Source organism: Bombina bombina, chromosome 5 (assembly GCF_027579735.1).
Source record: "Bombina bombina isolate aBomBom1 chromosome 5, aBomBom1.pri, whole genome shotgun sequence".
NCBI lineage: Eukaryota > Metazoa > Chordata > Amphibia > Anura > Bombinatoridae > Bombina > Bombina bombina.
Genome location: NC_069503.1, coordinates 815,149,717 through 815,168,434, shown reverse-complemented (window position 1 = coordinate 815,168,434; position 18,718 = coordinate 815,149,717). Strand labels below are relative to the sequence as shown.

The window sequence follows — 18,718 nt, the reverse complement described above, 5'->3', positions numbered from 1 at the left end:
ACTCAATTAGTTTATAACTGTCTATTAACTTCTGCTGGTATCTTTGAATAAACAGCAAACTAACTCCCGCCAAGCCATGGGGACCAGCTATTCATTTCACAACCATGCATTGCAGGGAGTGGTAGGAGTCATTTCAATTAACGACACAAACTTAAAATTGCAGAACAGTGCACTTTGTAGTTTGAACTGAAAAACTATTTCTGAAACTTTTTTAGCTATTCTGTAAGAATGTGAATATGGACATAGCAGTCCTTTTATAGTGCGCTAGATATTAACATTCAGATACAATGTACAATTTTTTTTTTTTTTTTTTTAAAGTTTTAATTTATTTCAGTTGGTAAATTTACTTTAACTTAAAGGGACACTGAACCCAAATTTTTTCTTTCATGATTCAGATAGAGCATGACATTTTAAGCAACTTTCTAATTTACTCCTATTATCATTTTTTCTTTGTTTTCTTGCTATCTTTATTTTATAAGCAGGAATGTAAATCTTAGCAGCCATCCCATTTTAGGTTCAGCACCATGGATAGCGCTTGCTTATTGGAAGCTGACATTTACCCACCAATAAGCAAGCATAACCCAGGTTCTCAACCAAAAATGGGCCGGCTCCTATGCATCACATTCCTGCTTTTTAAATAAAGATAGCAAGAGAACTAAGAAAAATTGATAATAGGAGTAGATTAGAAAGTTGCTTAAAATTGCATGCTCTATCTGAATCATGAAATAAAAAAAATGGGTTTAGTATCCCTTTAAGTATAATTTGCTGAAAAGCGGGTAAGCAGGCTCAGAAGCGTGCACATTTTTGGCAGCCGTTATACATTTGCAAGAACAATAGATGGTGGTAGTGTGCACAAACTACAGAGCTACTGATACGTGCATACAAACTTCTTTAACTTCCTTAAATTGTAAATGCTGTCTGAATTATTAAAGGAATTTTTTAGGTTTCATGTCCCTTTAATTATTTTTGTTGCATCTAAGGGATGGCATTTTAACACTAATAATGGTTTTGTGGAAATAAAATGGATATTCTTGTGCTTTAAAAAAAAAAAAAACACTTTGTGGATGTCACTGTCCACCAGTCTATTCTGCCAGTAGGGATGAGTTGTGCACAAACATGCACTTCTTGTTGATTTCAAAATAAATATCATATTTAACTTCTACTTTTTTAATATAAAATAACATGTTTACATAATATTCTTTCATATGAATATGTAAAATATATTTGTAATGTCCATTTATATTCTGGGTGTAGATTATAAAGAAAAGCTAAACTAAAAAAAGCACTATTAAAAGTGTTAAAACATTTTCCATCTAAAGTGGAGGAGAGTCCACGGCTTCATTCATTACTGTTGGGAATTAAGAATCTGGCCACCAGACGGAGGCAAAGACAAACCAGCCAAAGGCTTAAATACCTCCCCCACTTCCCTCATCCACCAGTCATTCTTTGCCTTTTGTCACAGGAGGATGGCAGAGAAGTGCCGAAGATCGGAGTAGTCTCTTATGGAGGGTAGTACTCTTCGCATTGGGACTGGAGTTTTAAGTAGTCCTCTCAGCCTCTCAGTGAAAGCCTGGGCGAAAGTTAGAGTCCGGAGATGCAGGAAGAGTCTTTCTGCGAAACCATCCTGACTTATATTAACAGCACCACAAGCAATCAGCGTTGACGAGTTTCGCTGCCTGCTTTTTATACCCAAGTCCATGTCAGGAGCGAGGATACTAACCTGTCACACTTGAAGGGCCATTTTCCTGTTCCACAGCGTAGATTCTGGTAAGATTGTTTCATTTTTTATTACTTAATGATAACACGGAAGACAGCGTCACAGTGTGATGCCTTTTATCTTTAAAGAATCAAGGGTTAATATTCCTGGAAAGGGGATTATTGAACAGGGGGGTTAGACATGATATTGTTTATTGTGTCATTGCTGAGTTATGTGCGAGATGAGGCTCTGGAACTTTCAGGTGACGGGAGTATTGCGGTCCTGCCAGGCATTCCATGTGACCGGGTGTGGCTCTCTCTCTTCCTCTGTTGATCAGCGGCACAGGAGACTAAATGGCTGCTGCAGTCCGGGTCAGAGGAGGTGGTGAGTGCCCCAGCCATTGGAGGTTATAAAGTTGCCTATTATTAAGTTAATCTAGTCCGTAATAACAGCGCAAGCTTTGGAGGACTCTGACGCGTTAGAGGGTTCTCCCTCTTTAACAAGGTCTCATTCCTGTGTTTATTGTGAGGAGATTCTGATAGAACAGCCTGCTCAACTATTTTACACATGCCTTAATAAAGTTACAACATCTAAACAGATGTCTAGTACTACTGAGCCATCCACCTCTGAGGGTTCCCTGTCACGTGAGGTGCGTTCCCTGCATTCATCTACAATTGCACATGCAGCACCCCAGGGCCCAACCATTACTGCTGATGGAGAGATTTGTTGGCCGTCAGATTTTCTGAATCAACTGCAAACGGCGGTATCGAAAGTGATCCATGCCATGTTCTGCTAAGCGCAAGCGTAGGGCGTATCATGGTGGCCTGGCCCAGGGGATTGTCTACGCCTATGGAAATATCAGAGGCATTTTACGATGACGAGGTGCACTCCCACTCTTCAGAGGAGGCCCCTTCTGGGTCGGAGTCTGTGTCATCTAAACCTCCAGCTGCGAAGGAGCCTGACTTTAGGTTTAGGATAGAGAATTTGCACTTTTTGCTGAAGCAAGTGCTTGCTACTCTGGAGGTTCCGGAACCAAAGCTTCTGGAGGAACCTGCGATTCCTAAGCTTGATAAGGTATATGAGGACAGGGTGGTGCCTCAGGGCTTCCCGGTTCCTGTTAAGATGGCTAATATTATTAAGAATGAATGGGAGCAATTAGGTTCTTCCTGTTCCCCTTCTTCTTCCTTTAAGAAACTGTTCCCCGTTCAGGACTCTCAGCTTGAGCTGTGGGGTACTGTCCCTAAGGTGGATGGTGCTATCTCCACGCTCGCAAAGCGGACAACTATTCCCCTCGAGGATAGTTTGCCGTTTAAAGAGCCCATGGATAAAAAGTTGGAAAACATGTTAAGGAAGATGTTTCAACACACAGGGTTTGTTTTTCAGCCGGCAGCGGCCTTTGCCGCAGTTGGTGTGAATCCCTGGTATGAAAATGGTCAAGGGGGAGACTTCCATCGACGAAATACAGGAAAAGATTAAGGTGCTGAAGGTCACCAATTCTTTCATCTTTGAATCCAATATGCAAATTATTCGCCTGAACGCTAAGGTGTCAGGTTTTTCTGTTTTAGCTCGCAGGGCTCTGTGGCTAAAGTCTTGGTCTGTGGACATGACCACTAAGTCAAGGCTGTTGTCCCTGCCTTTTCAAGGAAAGATTCTGTTCGGTCCAGGATTGGATTTGATCATATCCATGGTTATGGGAGGCAAGGGAGCTTTCCTACCGCAGGATAAGAAGGCTAAGCCTAAAGGATCTTCTTTTCATCCCTTTTATGCAGACAAGGCCCAGGGCCAGCAGCCCACCGCAAAAGCAGACCAGTCCAAGGGAACTTGGAAGCCGGCTCCTTCTTGGAACAAGTCTAAGCAGAGCAAAACACCCACTGAGACAATCGGCATGAGGGGGTGGCCCCCGACTGATTATCTCTCTTCTCAGAAGCCTGGTTACAGGACGTTCAGGACCCTTGGGTTCTGAAGGTTGTCGCTCAGGGTTACAGGATAGGGTTCAGATCCCATCTGCCCAGGGGCATATTCCTCCTGTCAAACCTGTCTTCAAGACCAGAAAATGGAGAGGCCTTTCTAGAGTGTGTGAGGGATCGCTCCTCTCTCTGCGTTACCAGTACCCCTAGCAGGAAGGGGTCTAGGGTACTATTCAAATCCTTTTGTGGTTCCAAAGAAGGAGGGCACGTTCCGCCCGATTCTGGACCTAAAGTGTTTAAACAAGTTTCTGAGTGTTCCATCATTCAAAATGGAACGATCAGATCTATTCTGCCCCTAGTTCAAGAGGGACAGTTCATGATAACTATAGACTTGAAGGACGCTTACCTTCATGTGCCAATCCACAGGGACCACTTCAAGTTCCTAAGATTTGCATTTCTGGACCAAAACTTCCAGTTTGTGGCCCTCCCCTTTGGTCTGGAGACGGCCCAAAGAGTCTTCATGAAGGTTCATGGGGTGCTACTTGCGGTGGCCAGAGCCAGAGGCATTGCTGTGGCACCCTATCTGGACAACATCCTAGTCCAGGCGCTGTTGCTCAGTCTCACAGAGGATCATTCAAGGGCTCTTCTTATTTTGCTCCAATCTCATGGTTGGAAGATCAACTCAGGTATGAGTTCCCTGGTTCCCGGCAACAGGGTGGAGTTCCTGGGCATGATAATAGACTCTATGTCCATGAAAATATTTCTCACAGACCATCGACGCAGGAAGATTGCGTCCTCTTGTCTTTCCCTTCAGTCCTCCTCAAGCCCCTCGGTGGCTCAGTGTATAGAGGTGACTGGACTCATGGTTTCCAGCATAGATGTTATTCCATTCGCCAGGTTCCATCTAAGACCTCTTCAATTCTGCATGTTGAGACAGTGGAACAGCAATCATTCAGATCTATCACAGCAGATATCCATGGTTGCTCAGACTCGGATCTCCCTCTCCATGGGGACATCCTTCTTGAGACCGTCCTGGGAGATTGTGACCACGGATGTGAGTCTGGCAGGATGGCGAGCTGTATGGGGTGCCAGGATGGCACACAGAAAATGGTCCTGGGAGGAGTCTCTCCTTACGATAAATACTCTGGAACTCTGAGCAATCTACAATGCTCTGAAGGCATGGACTCTTCAGGGGTCGTTTAGCTTCATCAGATTCCAGACCAACAACATTACCTCAGTGCCTTACATCAACCATCAGGGGGGTACGAGGAGCTCCCTAGCCATGAGGGAGGTGTCTCAGATTTTGGGTGGGGTGGAGTCCCACAGCTTCTCGTTCTCAGTGATTTACATTCCAGGTGTGGACAGCTGGGAAGCAGACTTTCTCAGCAGGCAATCCTTCCATCCCCGGGAATGGTCTCTTCACCCCAAAGTGTTTGCAGAGATTTGTCTCAGGTGGAGAACGCTGGAGATAGATCTCATGGCATCCAGACTCAATTGCAAGCTACCCCGATACGGGTCGAGGTCCAGGGATCCCCAGGCAGAGCTGATAGATGCCTTAGCTGTGCCTTGGGGGTTCAGCCTAGTTTAAATTTTTCCACCGTTACCACTTCTACCTCGTGTAGTGGCACGCATCAAACAGGAGTGAGCCTTGGCTATTCTGATTGCTCCATCGTGGCCGCGTAGGACGTGGTTTGCGTATTTGGTGGGGATGTTATCCTCTCTGCCATGGAGGTTACCCTGTCACAGGGATCTGTGGAACAGGGCCCTTTTCAACATCAAAATATCGATTCTCTGAGGCTGACTGCATGGAGATTGAACGCCTAGTCTTGGCCAAGAGAGGCTTTTCTGAAAGTGTAATTGATACTCTAATTCAGGCAAGGAAGCCAGTCACTTGTCGCATCTACCATAAGGTGTGGAGAACTTACTTGTCCTGGTGTGAGAAGCATTGATATCCTTGGCATAAGGTGAAGGTATCCAGGATTCTGTCCTTTCTCCAAGACGGTTTGTAGAAGGGTCTTGCCGCCAGTTCCTTAAAGGGACAGATTTCGGCATTATCAGTCTTGTTGCATAGGAGACTCATTGAGCTCCCTGACATAAAATCTTTTGTTCAGGCTCTGTTTAGAATCAGGCCTGTGTTTAGACAGTCTGCTCCCCCATGGAGCTTAAACTTGGTACTTAAGGTATTCGTTTGAGCCTATGCATTCCATTGACATTAAGATTCTGTCTTGGAAGGTTCTCTTCCTGTTGGCCATTGTATCAGCTGCCCTGCAATGTGAGCCTCCTTATCTGGTTTTTCATGCGGATAAAGCTGTGCTTCACACTGGTTTGGGGTTTTTTCCCAAGGGGGTGTCTAGCCGTAACATCAATCAGGAAATAGTGGTTCCTTCTTTGTGTCCTAACCCTTCTTCTTCTAAGGAGCGGTTACTTCATAATCTGGATGTGGTTCGTGCCCTGAAGTTTTATCTATTTTATCCATTTCAGACAGTCTACATCTCTTTTTGTGGTATATTCAGGGAAGCGCTAGGGGCATAAAGCTTCTTCTACTTCTTTGTCCCTTTGGTTGAGGAGCTTGATTCGCTTGGCCTATGAGACAGCGGGACATAAGCCTCCTCAGAGGACCACGGCTCATTCCACTAGAGCTGTGGCTTCATCTTGGGCCTTCAAGAATGAGGCCTCTATGGAGCAAATTTGTAAGGTGGCTACCTGGTCCTCCTTTCCCACTTTAACTAAGTTTTACAAATTTGACATTTTTGCTTCTGCGGAAGCTGTTTTTGGGAGAAAGGTTTTGCAGGCTGAGGTGCCCTCAAATTAGTGTCCACCTTTTCCCTCCTGGTTTCATTCAGTGTCCTCTAGAGCTTGGGTATATGTTCCCAACAGTAATGAATGAAGCTGTGGACTCTCCTCCCCTTTAGATGGAAAACATAAATTATGCTTACCTGATCATTTCATTTCCATCGAGGGGAGGAGAGTCCACGGCTCCGCCCGTATCTCCGATGTGCGGACCTAAATTTAATTCATCTTCTGGCACCATTTATAACCTCATATTTCTCCTACTGTTCCTTGTTCCCTCTGCAGAATGACTGGGGGATGAGGAAAGTGGGGGAGATATTTAAGCCTTTGGCTAGGTTGTCTTTGCCTTCTCCTGGTTGCCAGGTTCTTAATTCCCAACAGTAATGAATGAAGCCGTGGACCCTCCTCCCCTTGAAGGAAATTAAATTATCAGGTAAGCATAATTTATGTATTTTTGTTGGAAAAAATGTATTTTTTCCATTTGATTATGAAAGTAACAGGACTTGCATGCTTGTTTATCATTTTTCCTAACAATTTGCTCACTGGCTGATAGGCCACCCACAACTTTACTGGTAGACTGTGCCTTTAATAATTAAAACATAAAGCATTCATCTTCAGCGACTGACCTTCCATTAAAAACTATTATAAAATAACCTAATTTCGATACAACAGATATACTTTAAAAGGACACTAAAGTCATATTTAAACTTTCATGGTTCAGATAGAAAATGTCATTTTAAGAGACTATTTCTATTATCAAAAGTATTTTGTTCTCTAGGTAACCCTCATTGAAAAGAATATCTAGGAAGGCACAGGAACAGCAGTGCACTACTGGGAGCTAGCTGATGATTGGTGGCTACACACATGCCTCTTGTCAGTAGCTCATTATATGTGTGCAGGAGTTACACACATATATACAAGCAACAGCACAATAATACAATGCTGTAAAGCATTAAATAATTTTCTTTTAACACTATTCATGTCCTTTGGTGGTGTAGATGTTTAAATTAAAATGAGGATCCTGTGATTATGATTTTTAAATTATTCTGGAGTGCTAATAGATAACCAGACATTACAAGTGGCTGGTTATTGCTACCACAAGCTCCTGGTAGCAATTAGCACTTATAAAATTAACCAGAGATCAATTCTCTGGTTAATTTTATAAATGTGCCCCACACCCAAGTTGATGGGTGTGGGGTGTTAGAAAAAAAAAACTACACTGAAAAGTGCCTTTATATTGAGGTCTATCTGAACTGTGTGTTCCCAGTAAATATATATGAAAAATGCTTATATACATATATGTTTATGTGTTACTATGTGTATATACACATATTAACACATACATTTATATGTATATATTTATATATTTACAATTTGCTGCCATCGCTGCACGACTTACCCCTTCGCTGTTCTAGTTCTCATACCGTGTCTCACAGCATGAGAATGAGGCTCCCATTGGAGCCTATGGAAGCTCGCTTTATTGAGCGCATAGCTTCCTAGCAATTGCGGGCCACTTCAAATACCAGCGCACAATTGCCTGTGCTAGTATTACAAGTGGAGCGCAAATATGGCGCTCGCAAAAGAGCAATTTTGTGCTCCACTTGTAATCTTGACCTCTATATTTTAAACGAATGGATGGCATTAGGTAAAATGTGTTATTTTTTTTGTAAATGTTTCAGTACTCTTTATGCTTGTCATGTCACTGAGTATACATTTTCGGTAGAAAGATCTATAGATAGACAAATCAGTTTGCCCTCTAAAATAATGTTCATATGTTTTAATATAATATTCAGTCATATTAACAAATGAAAATAGATGAACTTGTGCACTTTGCGAATTACCACACTTATGTATTGAACGCATATATTTTTCTTATACTTTTTGTCTTATTCTATGTCTGTTTAAAGCATTTCCAGATTCTCAATTTAAATTCACAGTTTTATTAGGTCTTGGAGACTGAAAAACAGAGACACCAAAATAAATGTTCAGATGAAACCATTACACAGTAATGATTATATGACATAGATGTGTGTCAATAGAAAAAACACAGGTCTAGGGCAATTACTAGCTAAGCTGCGGGCAGGATCTGATCTTTCTAGTAAATAGGCATTCATTTAATAAATATGTTAAAAGCATAGTACAACGTTAAAGGTATTTGAAAAACAAAAGACACAAATAATCTGAACATTCTACTCTAAGGGACATTCTATTTATTTTTGTTTTTTTATCTAAAAAAAAGACATTTTAAAATATATATTTTTCTAAAATGGATGTTCTTGTAATGAGGTAAAAATAAACAAACATTTGTGTATTGCTTTTATGTATAACTCCAATTCTTGTTAGAAGTGGATATTAAACTGCTGGATACAACTACAGTAGAAGGGTTTCTACACACTGCACTAATTGTTTTTCACCCTTTATCTGTCTTCAAATTATCTTATTTTAAATCCATTATAGGTACTGCTTGGTAAACTTGCAACTTGCTGTTCTGCAACGCATTGACAGATCAATGACATTGCCAGCTTTGGTTAAAGGGACATAAAACCAATTTTTTATATTTCATGATTCAGATAGAACATACAATTTGAAACAACTTTCCAATTTACTTCTTTTATCAAATGTACTCCATTCCCTTGATATCCTTTACTGAAGGAGCAGCAATACACCACTGAAAGCTAGCTGAACACATATAGCCAGGCAATTATTTGAGACAAATTTGTGCAAGCACCAATCACAAGCTTGCTCCCACTAGTGTAAGGTATGTACATATTCTTTTTCAGCAATGAATACCTAAAGAACAAAGTACATTTGAAAATAAAAGTGAATTTAAAAGTGTCTTAAAAATACATGCAATGGGGCATATTTATCAAGCTCTGTATGGCCCCTGAAGGCTGGCTGGAAACAGAAATTATGCATCAGCTGTCTAAAGACCACTGCTCAATAACTTGTTGCCTGCTCTGAGGCAGCGGACAGAAATCAACCTGATCGAATACGATCAGGTTGATTGACACCCCCTGCTAGCGGCCGCAAATCTGCAGTGGGCGGCATTGCACCAGCAGTTCACAAGAACTGCTGGTACAATGATAAATGCCGACAGCGTATGCTGTCGGCATTTATCTATGTCTAGCGATGTGCAGCAGACATGATACACTACTTCGTATCATGCCCGCTCGCACATTGTTACATATGCACCAATATCTGAATCATGCAAGTTTATTTTGATTTTCCTATCCCTTTAAGGTTGCACAATAGAGAGCCAAAGCTGTATATTTTTCCATTTTTTTAAAAACATTTCAAAAGTTACATAATATATAAAAAGTATTCAGGAATAAAACAGAGTAATGCAAACACTGCAAGAAATAAACCATTTTGTACTGTGCTTGTTAAAAGGAAGTGCATGATATGGCTTGTCAAAAAGACAACAGCGTCACTTCTTTTGAAGTCCTATCCCATAATTTGTATTATATTGTATGTACTCAAAAAGGCAATATAAAAATGACAATTCATTGTAGTCTCATAACAGTTTTTAAAGTTGCATTTCACTTTTTGAACAGAAGCAAATTTGTAATATACTTAATATACTGTACATGCATAAGCAAAATGCTTCTCATAAAAGCTATAGCGGTTTCAAAAGTGTATTTGAAGAGACATGAAACCCAAAAAATGTCTTTAATGATTCAGATAAAGAATACAATTTTAAACAACTTTCCAATTTATTTCTTTTATTTAATTTGCTTCCTTCTCTTGTTATCCTTTGCTGAAAGGTTTATCTAGGCAAGCTCAGGAGCAGCAGAGAACATAGATTCTAGCTGCTGATTGGTAGCTGCATATATATATATATATATATATATCGATTGTGATTGGCTCATCCATGAGTTCAGTTAAAAACCATTACTGAATTGCTGCTCCTCCAACAAATGATACCAAGAGAATTAAACAAATTAGATAATAGAAGTAAATTAGAAAGTTGTTGTATTCTCTATCTGAATCATGAAAGAAAAAATGTGGGTTTCATGTTCCCTTAAGTATGCACTGTACACCAGCATTTTAAACACAGCACTTGCCTATGGTGCTTGTACTATCTGGTAATGACTCAATTTGTAAATTGCAGACATAATACAAGTCCCATTGGCTTTCTGAGCAACTGCAGTATTTAAAATGCTGGGGCACTGAGAATATCTAACTATGCCTCACATGCACATACAGAGAACAATATTGACACTAAAACAGTGATAATGTTTACTAGAAGCATTTTGTCAATATATGCATATTGCAAATATGTTTCTATTAAAAAATGTAATTCATCTATATGCATTTAAATTTTGACCGGAATGTCCCTTTAATGATGCTTTAATAGCATGCACTTTATATGGGAAATGAAACATAAATGTTAATAAACTTGATATCAACATGCTAACTTATTATCAGAAGTTTTGATCTTAACTGAAGGATTAATTACAATGAGTTTTTGTCAAGATGTCTCTACTGATAAGTGACGCATTGAAAATTACAAAGCTCAGAGTTGCAGTACTAATTGAAATAAATGACACAATAATGTCTGTATTTTAAGCAAAAAAAAAATCTGGTATTGTATTTCTTACATTCTGATTGCTCAGTAAAAAAAAAGTTCCTGGAACACTAAAGACATATCTTGTTTCTTATCAAATTGGGAAAACACAAAATTCTTGGAAATTATTAGAATATGAAACAACTCAAAACGCTACACTTACCATTGTTTACTACAAAAAAAAAATATGTTTCTATGAAATTCAGCTCAAAACCAGATGGAAATAACTACATTATACTGTGATTTTTAATTTATTTTATTTTTTTAAATCACCCCACAGCTATCAGAGTTACATTACATGGGCCATTTTAAGTTGTGTTTTAGCAAACAAAATACTATATGTAGCCACAGAATAGTATTGTAAGTGAAGTCATTGTAGCCAGGCTGAAATGACTGTATTGTTACTACATGTCTTGCTGTAGACCTGGCTGGTGATCCAAACCACCAACATTTCATTCCTGCATAGTCAGGGATGTTCTCCAGTCTTTGTTGAAGTCAATGTTTGCTGACCTGCAGCATAAATGCCTTTGGTCTTCCAACTGAAAAATAAAAAAGGCCTAAAACGGTTCTACACATATGTTCTGTGGGAATAAGATATCAATGACTACACAATTAATTAAATAATATTTAAGTGGAGAGCTCAATTGTTTCTTGTTTATAAATGATGAAGGAAATATTCTTGGTATGGTCACAGTGAATGGGAGCAGTGATTTAAATGAGGTGGTTGTGGTAGGTGGAAGAGACACCCAAGGGTTACTTAACTGAGTAATGTGTTTTATAGGAACATGGCAGTTGTTATTTGTTTGGCATTAATGGAAAAAGTTTACTTAATTAATGAGTGTTGATAGTGGGAATGATTGGTAGTGGGGCATTAAATGCAATGCAGGTTTATTGGCAAGGGGGGCTGGATTATTGCTGGAATCTGTTGGCCTTTAGGATGAATAGTGTGTTAACTTTTATTGAACACAGCTTGAATATATTCCTTTTTGGCACTCAGAGGAATGTCCCTGATCATTAACGTAGTTCAAATACTGCCCAAATTGCCGTGTAAGCAGCATTCCTCTGTTGATCCTTATAGGCATGTCTTTATATTTCCTTTCTATAGATATATCTTTGTTCTGCTTTCTAACTCTGTATCTAAAGGTGCTTCTCTAACCTTGGTAGAGGCATGCACTGTGACGCTTTACTTAGGTCCTCCTGTTCATTTTGAAAAGCAGCAGTGTACTAAAGTGTATACAGTTTAGCAGCTATCTCACTCACTCTGTGACTAGCCAGTGCCAGGGAAACTAATTTTCGCACAAAGCAGGGAAGTTATCTCTTCAACAGAGAATATCATAGGAGCTAAGCAAATTTGATAATAGAAGTAATTTGGATTTTGTTTTTTTTAAAGGTGTGCTCTGTCTAAATCACAAAATAATTTTTTTGGGTTTCATATACCTTTAACAAATAAACAAAAGTCCTTGCTCCTCTGAGCTCTTACCAAACAAATTGTAACTGACTACTTTGATGCAGCTTGTCTGCTTACCAACAAAATAACAATAGCCACAGTGCTTTTAAAGGGATGTTAACAGTCCTTTTCATATTTGTAATAAAAAAGTACTAAGCCATGCTTATAATTAATACAAATATGTATTATTCATCTATTTAAATGGATTTTACCTTTTGATTTCTTTTTTTACGCTACATTTGTGCTACCTGTCACAGCCCTACAAGGAGGAAGAGGCCTTTGCAGGAAGTTTTATCTTAGCCCAATGTCATAAAACTTCTAGGCTAGTGAATAGACTATATAACAGGGAGTCAGATTTGCTCATGCCCAGAACTGACAGAGTAAAAATGTAGGTTTTGAAAATCCCCTGCTTTTAAAACACTGGGGGCAGGGGCTACACTGAGAATTTCTAATTTTGCAGGAAAGCAAGTAAGTTATTTGCTGTTCTTTACACAAACATTTTCATTTTATATTAACTTTGATTTAGCATTTTTTTTTTTTTACCAAAGGAGCACTGTTTAATATGCCTTTAACAATTTTACCAGTTCTGGCAATACAGCTTTTGCCAAAGCCTTGTATTTCTACTGACAGAACATTTCCAGGTGAGCCTAATCACCCTAATTACTTAGACTCAGTTTAGTGGAAAACCTGAACTGGGTTCTTACAATCTATCTGTTAGTGGGATGGAGGTTCGGCCCATCCTGCTCTTCCAAATACTCCACTCCAGGGAACCCAAATGCACACAGAGAAACATAGTGCAAATAAATTATCAATATCTTTCCCGGGGCCATACACTATCCCACTTCCAGGATAAAACCGTGCAACACTCTGGGTCCTAAATACACACCATTCACTACCTCTCCAAACACTCTGTCACAATACATACATATATACACATATAAACACACACGCATATATATATATATATATATATATATATATATATATATATATATATATATATATATATATATATATATATATATATATATATATATATATATATATATACATATATATATATATATATATATATAAATATTTATAAATCTCAAAACTTAAAAAAATCATATTCAATCAATTTTAATATTTTGTAATGTGTATTTAAAGGGACACTGAACCCAATTTTTTTCTTTTGTGATTCAGATAGAGCATGCATTTTTAAGCAACTTTCTTATTTACTCCTATTATCAATTTTTCTTCATTCTCTTACTATCTTTATTTGGAAAAAGAAGGCACCTAAGCGGGGTTTTTTTGTTCAGACTCTGGACAGCACTTTTTTTATTGGTGGATGAATTTATCCACCAATCAGCAAGAACAACCCAGGTTGTTCACCAAAAATGGGCCGGCATCTAAGCTTACATTCTTGCATTTCAAATAAAGATACCAAGAGAATGAAGAGAATTTGATAATAGGAGTAAATTAGAAAGTTGCTTAAAATGTCATGCTCTATCTAAATCACGAAAGAAAACAATTGGGTTCAGTGTCCCTTTAATGTGTATTTAATGCAAGTATTTCAATGTTCTTCATTTATATAAAAATGTTTTTAGTATTTTTAAATGTATATATTTATATAGATATATAAATAGATATATAGGTATAGATATAGGTTTACAAAAAATATCAAATATGTATAGAAATATATTTAAAAAAAAAAACATTTTCTTCTATGTAAAGCACATTGGAATGTAAAATATTCATAACTACTTAGCACTGTAGGTCTTAGCGGTGTTGTGTTATCAATAAGTCCTCCGTAGTCCTTTTTACTTTCAACTTGTTTTATCCACGCTAAACTGCCTGCATTAGAAGTTTACTTTGAGCACAGTTAGAGTGAGAGTGAAAAAATACGTTTAATCATGTGTAGTTAAGTAACAGTGCACATTTTTTATTTATCTTGTCTGCTTTTGCTGAAATTTAAATCTGAATCCCCAGAGATGTTGAACAGTATTCCGTGGAATTCAGAAACATGATCTACCTACATGCTGCACAGCAATTGGTTGATCAATGCCGGCGCTTATTTCTAGCCCTAATTAAACCCTGGAATGGAAATACTAAAAATATTTAAAAGGCTTTTCAATAGGTGTGATCCAAGTCTGCTAAATCACACAAATGTGCTAAAATGTGCTAAAAAGAATTGGAGTTTTAAATGATTTTAACACATGTATTGTGTATGTAGATTTCTTTCAATGCCTTTAATGTCTGATGCATATATTAAAAAAATGACTTTAAATTGCCTTTAATGTTTCTTATTTTATTTTATTTTAGTCTATTTTTCTTTCTTTATTTATTTATTTTGATTTATTGATTTCGTTTCATTTTATTTTATTTACTTTTATTGATTTATCATCTCATTTCATTTCATTTTGTTTTATCATTATTTTATTGTATTTTATTTATTTAGTTTTACTATTTTTCCAGACCCTGAATACAGTCGATTGATCTAAAAGCACAATGTAACCGAAGACAATGCTGATTTCTCTGTCCTATATTGCCCCTATGTAATATCCATAGGTGGTTCTCTTTACATCATGTTGTTAATATTGTGTCCATTATATGGACGATTTAATTTTAACATTATTTCAATTTTAATTTTAATTATATTCACTTTGTGCTTACCCCGTGTTGCTTTTTAGCTTGGGTGGTCTACTTCACACCAATCCCATAATCGGTGCCACAATTATGGTTAGATACAAGGCTGGCGGAGCCTTTACAGTGTTATACTTTTCACTTTTTCGTGATTACTTACTATGGATATATAATAGCTTATATGTTGTTTTATTCATATAGATTATATGTATATAGGTTTCCCGTTTTGTCTATATAGTTCCTTTTTACACTGTTTACACTTTACTCCAAGGATGTTGTTTGATGCACAGAATAGGAGTCTGCATGCAGCGACCGTGGAAATAGATAGGTATTAGAAACAACAGTTGGTTGTTATGAAATATACAACTAAGATTTATTTGTTTATACTTTTCACTTTTGTGTGATTATTCTTTATGGATGTATAATAGCTTATTTGTGGTTTTATACATATAGGTTTTATACATATAGGTCCCCCTTTTTTACATATGTTGTTTCTATTTACACTGTTTACACTTTATTCTTAGGATGTTGTTTGATGCACAGCATAGGAGTCTGCATGCAGCGACCGTTGAAACAGACAGGTATTATAAATAACAGTTTGTTGTTGTGAAATAAACAGCTGAAATTTATTGGTAGTGTTACACGAATATAGCCGTGTTCGCCATTGACAGTCTATGTGTGGCCCAGGATGGAAACTGTTTGTCACCTTTATACGAGTGTGATTATATTAATAGATTAGTCCATCTCTGATACAGAGGCACAGAGGCGGACAATAACACAGTGATGATCTTGTTACGCCCATGGGGGTGTGGACACACGGCTGATTGGTCGGATCTCGCCATCTCTTTAACAGCATTATTTTGGCTGTGCAACGCCTTTGTTATCCGACATGCGAAAGCCGCTGTGATCTATATGGCGAGCGTATCGCTGTACCTGTCCATGACTGGCAAGTAGCGATCTGATCCGATTTAGCAAAATGGTTTTACTATGTTGCTATAGGCAACGGGCATAGTCAGTGACAGGTGGGCGTATCTGGAAAGCGTAATGGTATGACGCTTCTGATACAGAATGCTATTAGGCTGCTGATTGGTACTATTATAATTCCCACAAGTCTGTTGACGGCCCATTGGTGGAATTACGATCTACATGACTGGGATCACACTGATTGGTTGAATTACGATCCTCACATAATATGGTTTTTTCTTCGTTTTTTCTTTGTTTTTTCCTTTGTTTATGGTCGTTTAGCAGCTGATTAGAAAGGGTTGAACAGTGATTATTCCCCCCACTCTATTAGCAACACGGGGTCCTATGTTTTAACTCACTTGATTAATTTACTTTGCACTATTGTAATATCGATCACTATTTGCTACTGGGTAAGATAGGTTTTGTAATCTTGACCGTGATTGGTCACACTTATGGGGAGGGTATTTTTGGAGCCTATTTAAGGCCTGCTTTTTCACATTGTTAGCTTGTCAGAGGAAGGGACTGTTATTGTCCCGAAACGTCACTCGTTTGAATTAAAGTCTTTTGTCACAGTTGGAATCGTTCAGTGAGTGCTTCTTTGCTACAGTTTAAATAGATATATAGGTATAGATATAGGTTTACAAAAAATATCAAATATGTATAGAAATATATTTAAAAAAAAAAACATTTTCTTCTATGTAAAGCACATTGGAATGTAAAATATTCATAACTACTTAGCACTGTAGGTCTTAGCGGTGTTGTGTTATCAATAAGTCCTCCGTAGTCCTTTTTACTTTCAACTTGTTTTATCCACGCTAAACTGCCTGCATTAGAAGTTTACTTTGAGCACAGTTAGAGTGAGAGTGAAAAAATACGTTTAATCATGTGTAGTTAAGTAACAGTGCACATTTTTTATTTATCTTGTCTGCTTTTGCTGAAATTTAAATCTGAATCCCCAGAGATGTTGAACAGTATTCCGTGGAATTCAGAAACATGATCTACCTACATGCTGCACAGCAATTGGTTGATCAATGCCGGCGCTTATTTCTAGCCCTAATTAAACCCTGGAATGGAAATACTAAAAATATTTAAAAGGCTTTTCAATAGGTGTGATCCAAGTCTGCTAAATCACACAAATGTGCTAAAATGTGCTAAAAAGAATTGGAGTTTTAAATGATTTTAACACATGTATTGTGTATGTAGATTTCTTTCAATGCCTTTAATGTCTGATGCATATATTAAAAAAATGACTTTAAATTGCCTTTAATGTTTCTTAAAGGAAATAAATAGATAAATCATACAGTTTTAAACACTGTTTTAATTTAATTATATTATCAAATGTGCTTCATTCTTTTGGTATCATTTGTTGAAGGAGCAGCAATGCAAATCTGGGAACTAGATGAAACATTTCGGATGACATATTTGTGCAGCCACCAATCAGCAGCTAACTCCAACCTCCTTCATCGCTGATCCTGAGCCTACCTAGATAAGCTTTTCTACAAAAGATACAGAGAGAATGAAGCAAATTATATAAGTGAAGTAAATAGGAAAGTCGCTTAAATTATCTATCTGAAAAGATAGGGAAACCTTTGTAAAATTGCAGATATGTGTGTGTCTGGCCTGGATTAAGTTGATGTAATGTGACATTTTCTGTTATTTAATACATTTTCTTATATATGTTGTTTCTTTAGGAAATTAGCTAAGAAGCGGAAAGAAACTCTGAGTAGCACAAGACAGGAAATGACAGTAATGGTTAATTCCATGGATAAAAGCTACACGGAGCAAGGCACCAACTGTGATGAAGCGTTTTCTTTCATGGACACGCACAATCTAAATGGCAGATGTAAGTTCAAGATGATTTAGGATTCAGCTTGGTTTTTATTTTTTACTAATGTGTGGAGGAAGAAGCAATTGAAGTGACTTAAAGTGACTTTTAAGATTTTTCCATCTCATTAACCAATCAATTTAATGGACAAAGTAGTCACTTATGAAGAATCAGTGGCTCCCGTGCTGAGCTTTAAATCTCTTTGCATATCGTAATGAACAGCTTCTGATGCAGTCAAGGTTTTTCTAAATTGTCATAACAAGCTTTGGTGTCTTCCAAGTCAAAGCATTGAAAATAGCACACATTATGTTCTTTCATTGTATCAGAAGGGTTAAAATATTCAAGTTTGTTCTTTCAAGACTTTCTTGGAATGTGTGCCTATATAAAGCACTTGTAAAATGTGACATTTTCTTTGTTGTCACTCTGTCTGCACTTATTGCATTGTACCAGAATGCTTTTGTATTTATAAATACGAAATATTTACATAAAGGGAATTTATTTTGCTTGCTTTTACTTTTTCTATCTAACACTTAATCATCGACATGTGTGTGTGTGTGTGTCATGTGGCTGTAGGTTAGGGACCCAGGGAGCAAGAGACATTGAAGTGGTCCTGGGTTTAAACCATTTGTATCAAATGAGAGAAAAGATTGCAGACTTGTCCTTGTTGCAATTAAAAGTCTAATTTATTGTATACAAAAGGATCAAACCAAATGCTATAACTAACTCTTAGATGATTGCTTTTATCTAGCTGTGTGCTTGCAAGAGAGTGTCAGACTTTCTGTGTGTTGTGCTGATAATTTTGTTTGTAATTTTCCCTTTGGGCTTTGCACCCAGGCGGGTCAGGGGTTAACTGTCTGAGTTGCTGGGAGACGTACAGCTGTCTGTGAGTATCCAGGGC

At 37.8% G+C, this 18,718-nt stretch overlaps 1 protein-coding gene across 6 annotated transcripts in view; it reads left to right on the top strand.

Annotated features, from left to right (window-relative positions):
- Positions 1 to 18,718, top strand: part of PTPRM (protein tyrosine phosphatase receptor type M) — a 1,348,209-nt gene that overhangs the window by 1,058,607 nt on the left and 270,884 nt on the right. For all 6 annotated transcript variants that reach the window (XM_053714931.1, XM_053714930.1, XM_053714929.1 and 3 more), the window contains one exon: positions 17,687 to 17,838. In XM_053714931.1, the coding sequence (XP_053570906.1) occupies positions 17,687 to 17,838 (152 nt within the window). The remainder of the gene's footprint in view (positions 1 to 17,686; positions 17,839 to 18,718) is intronic.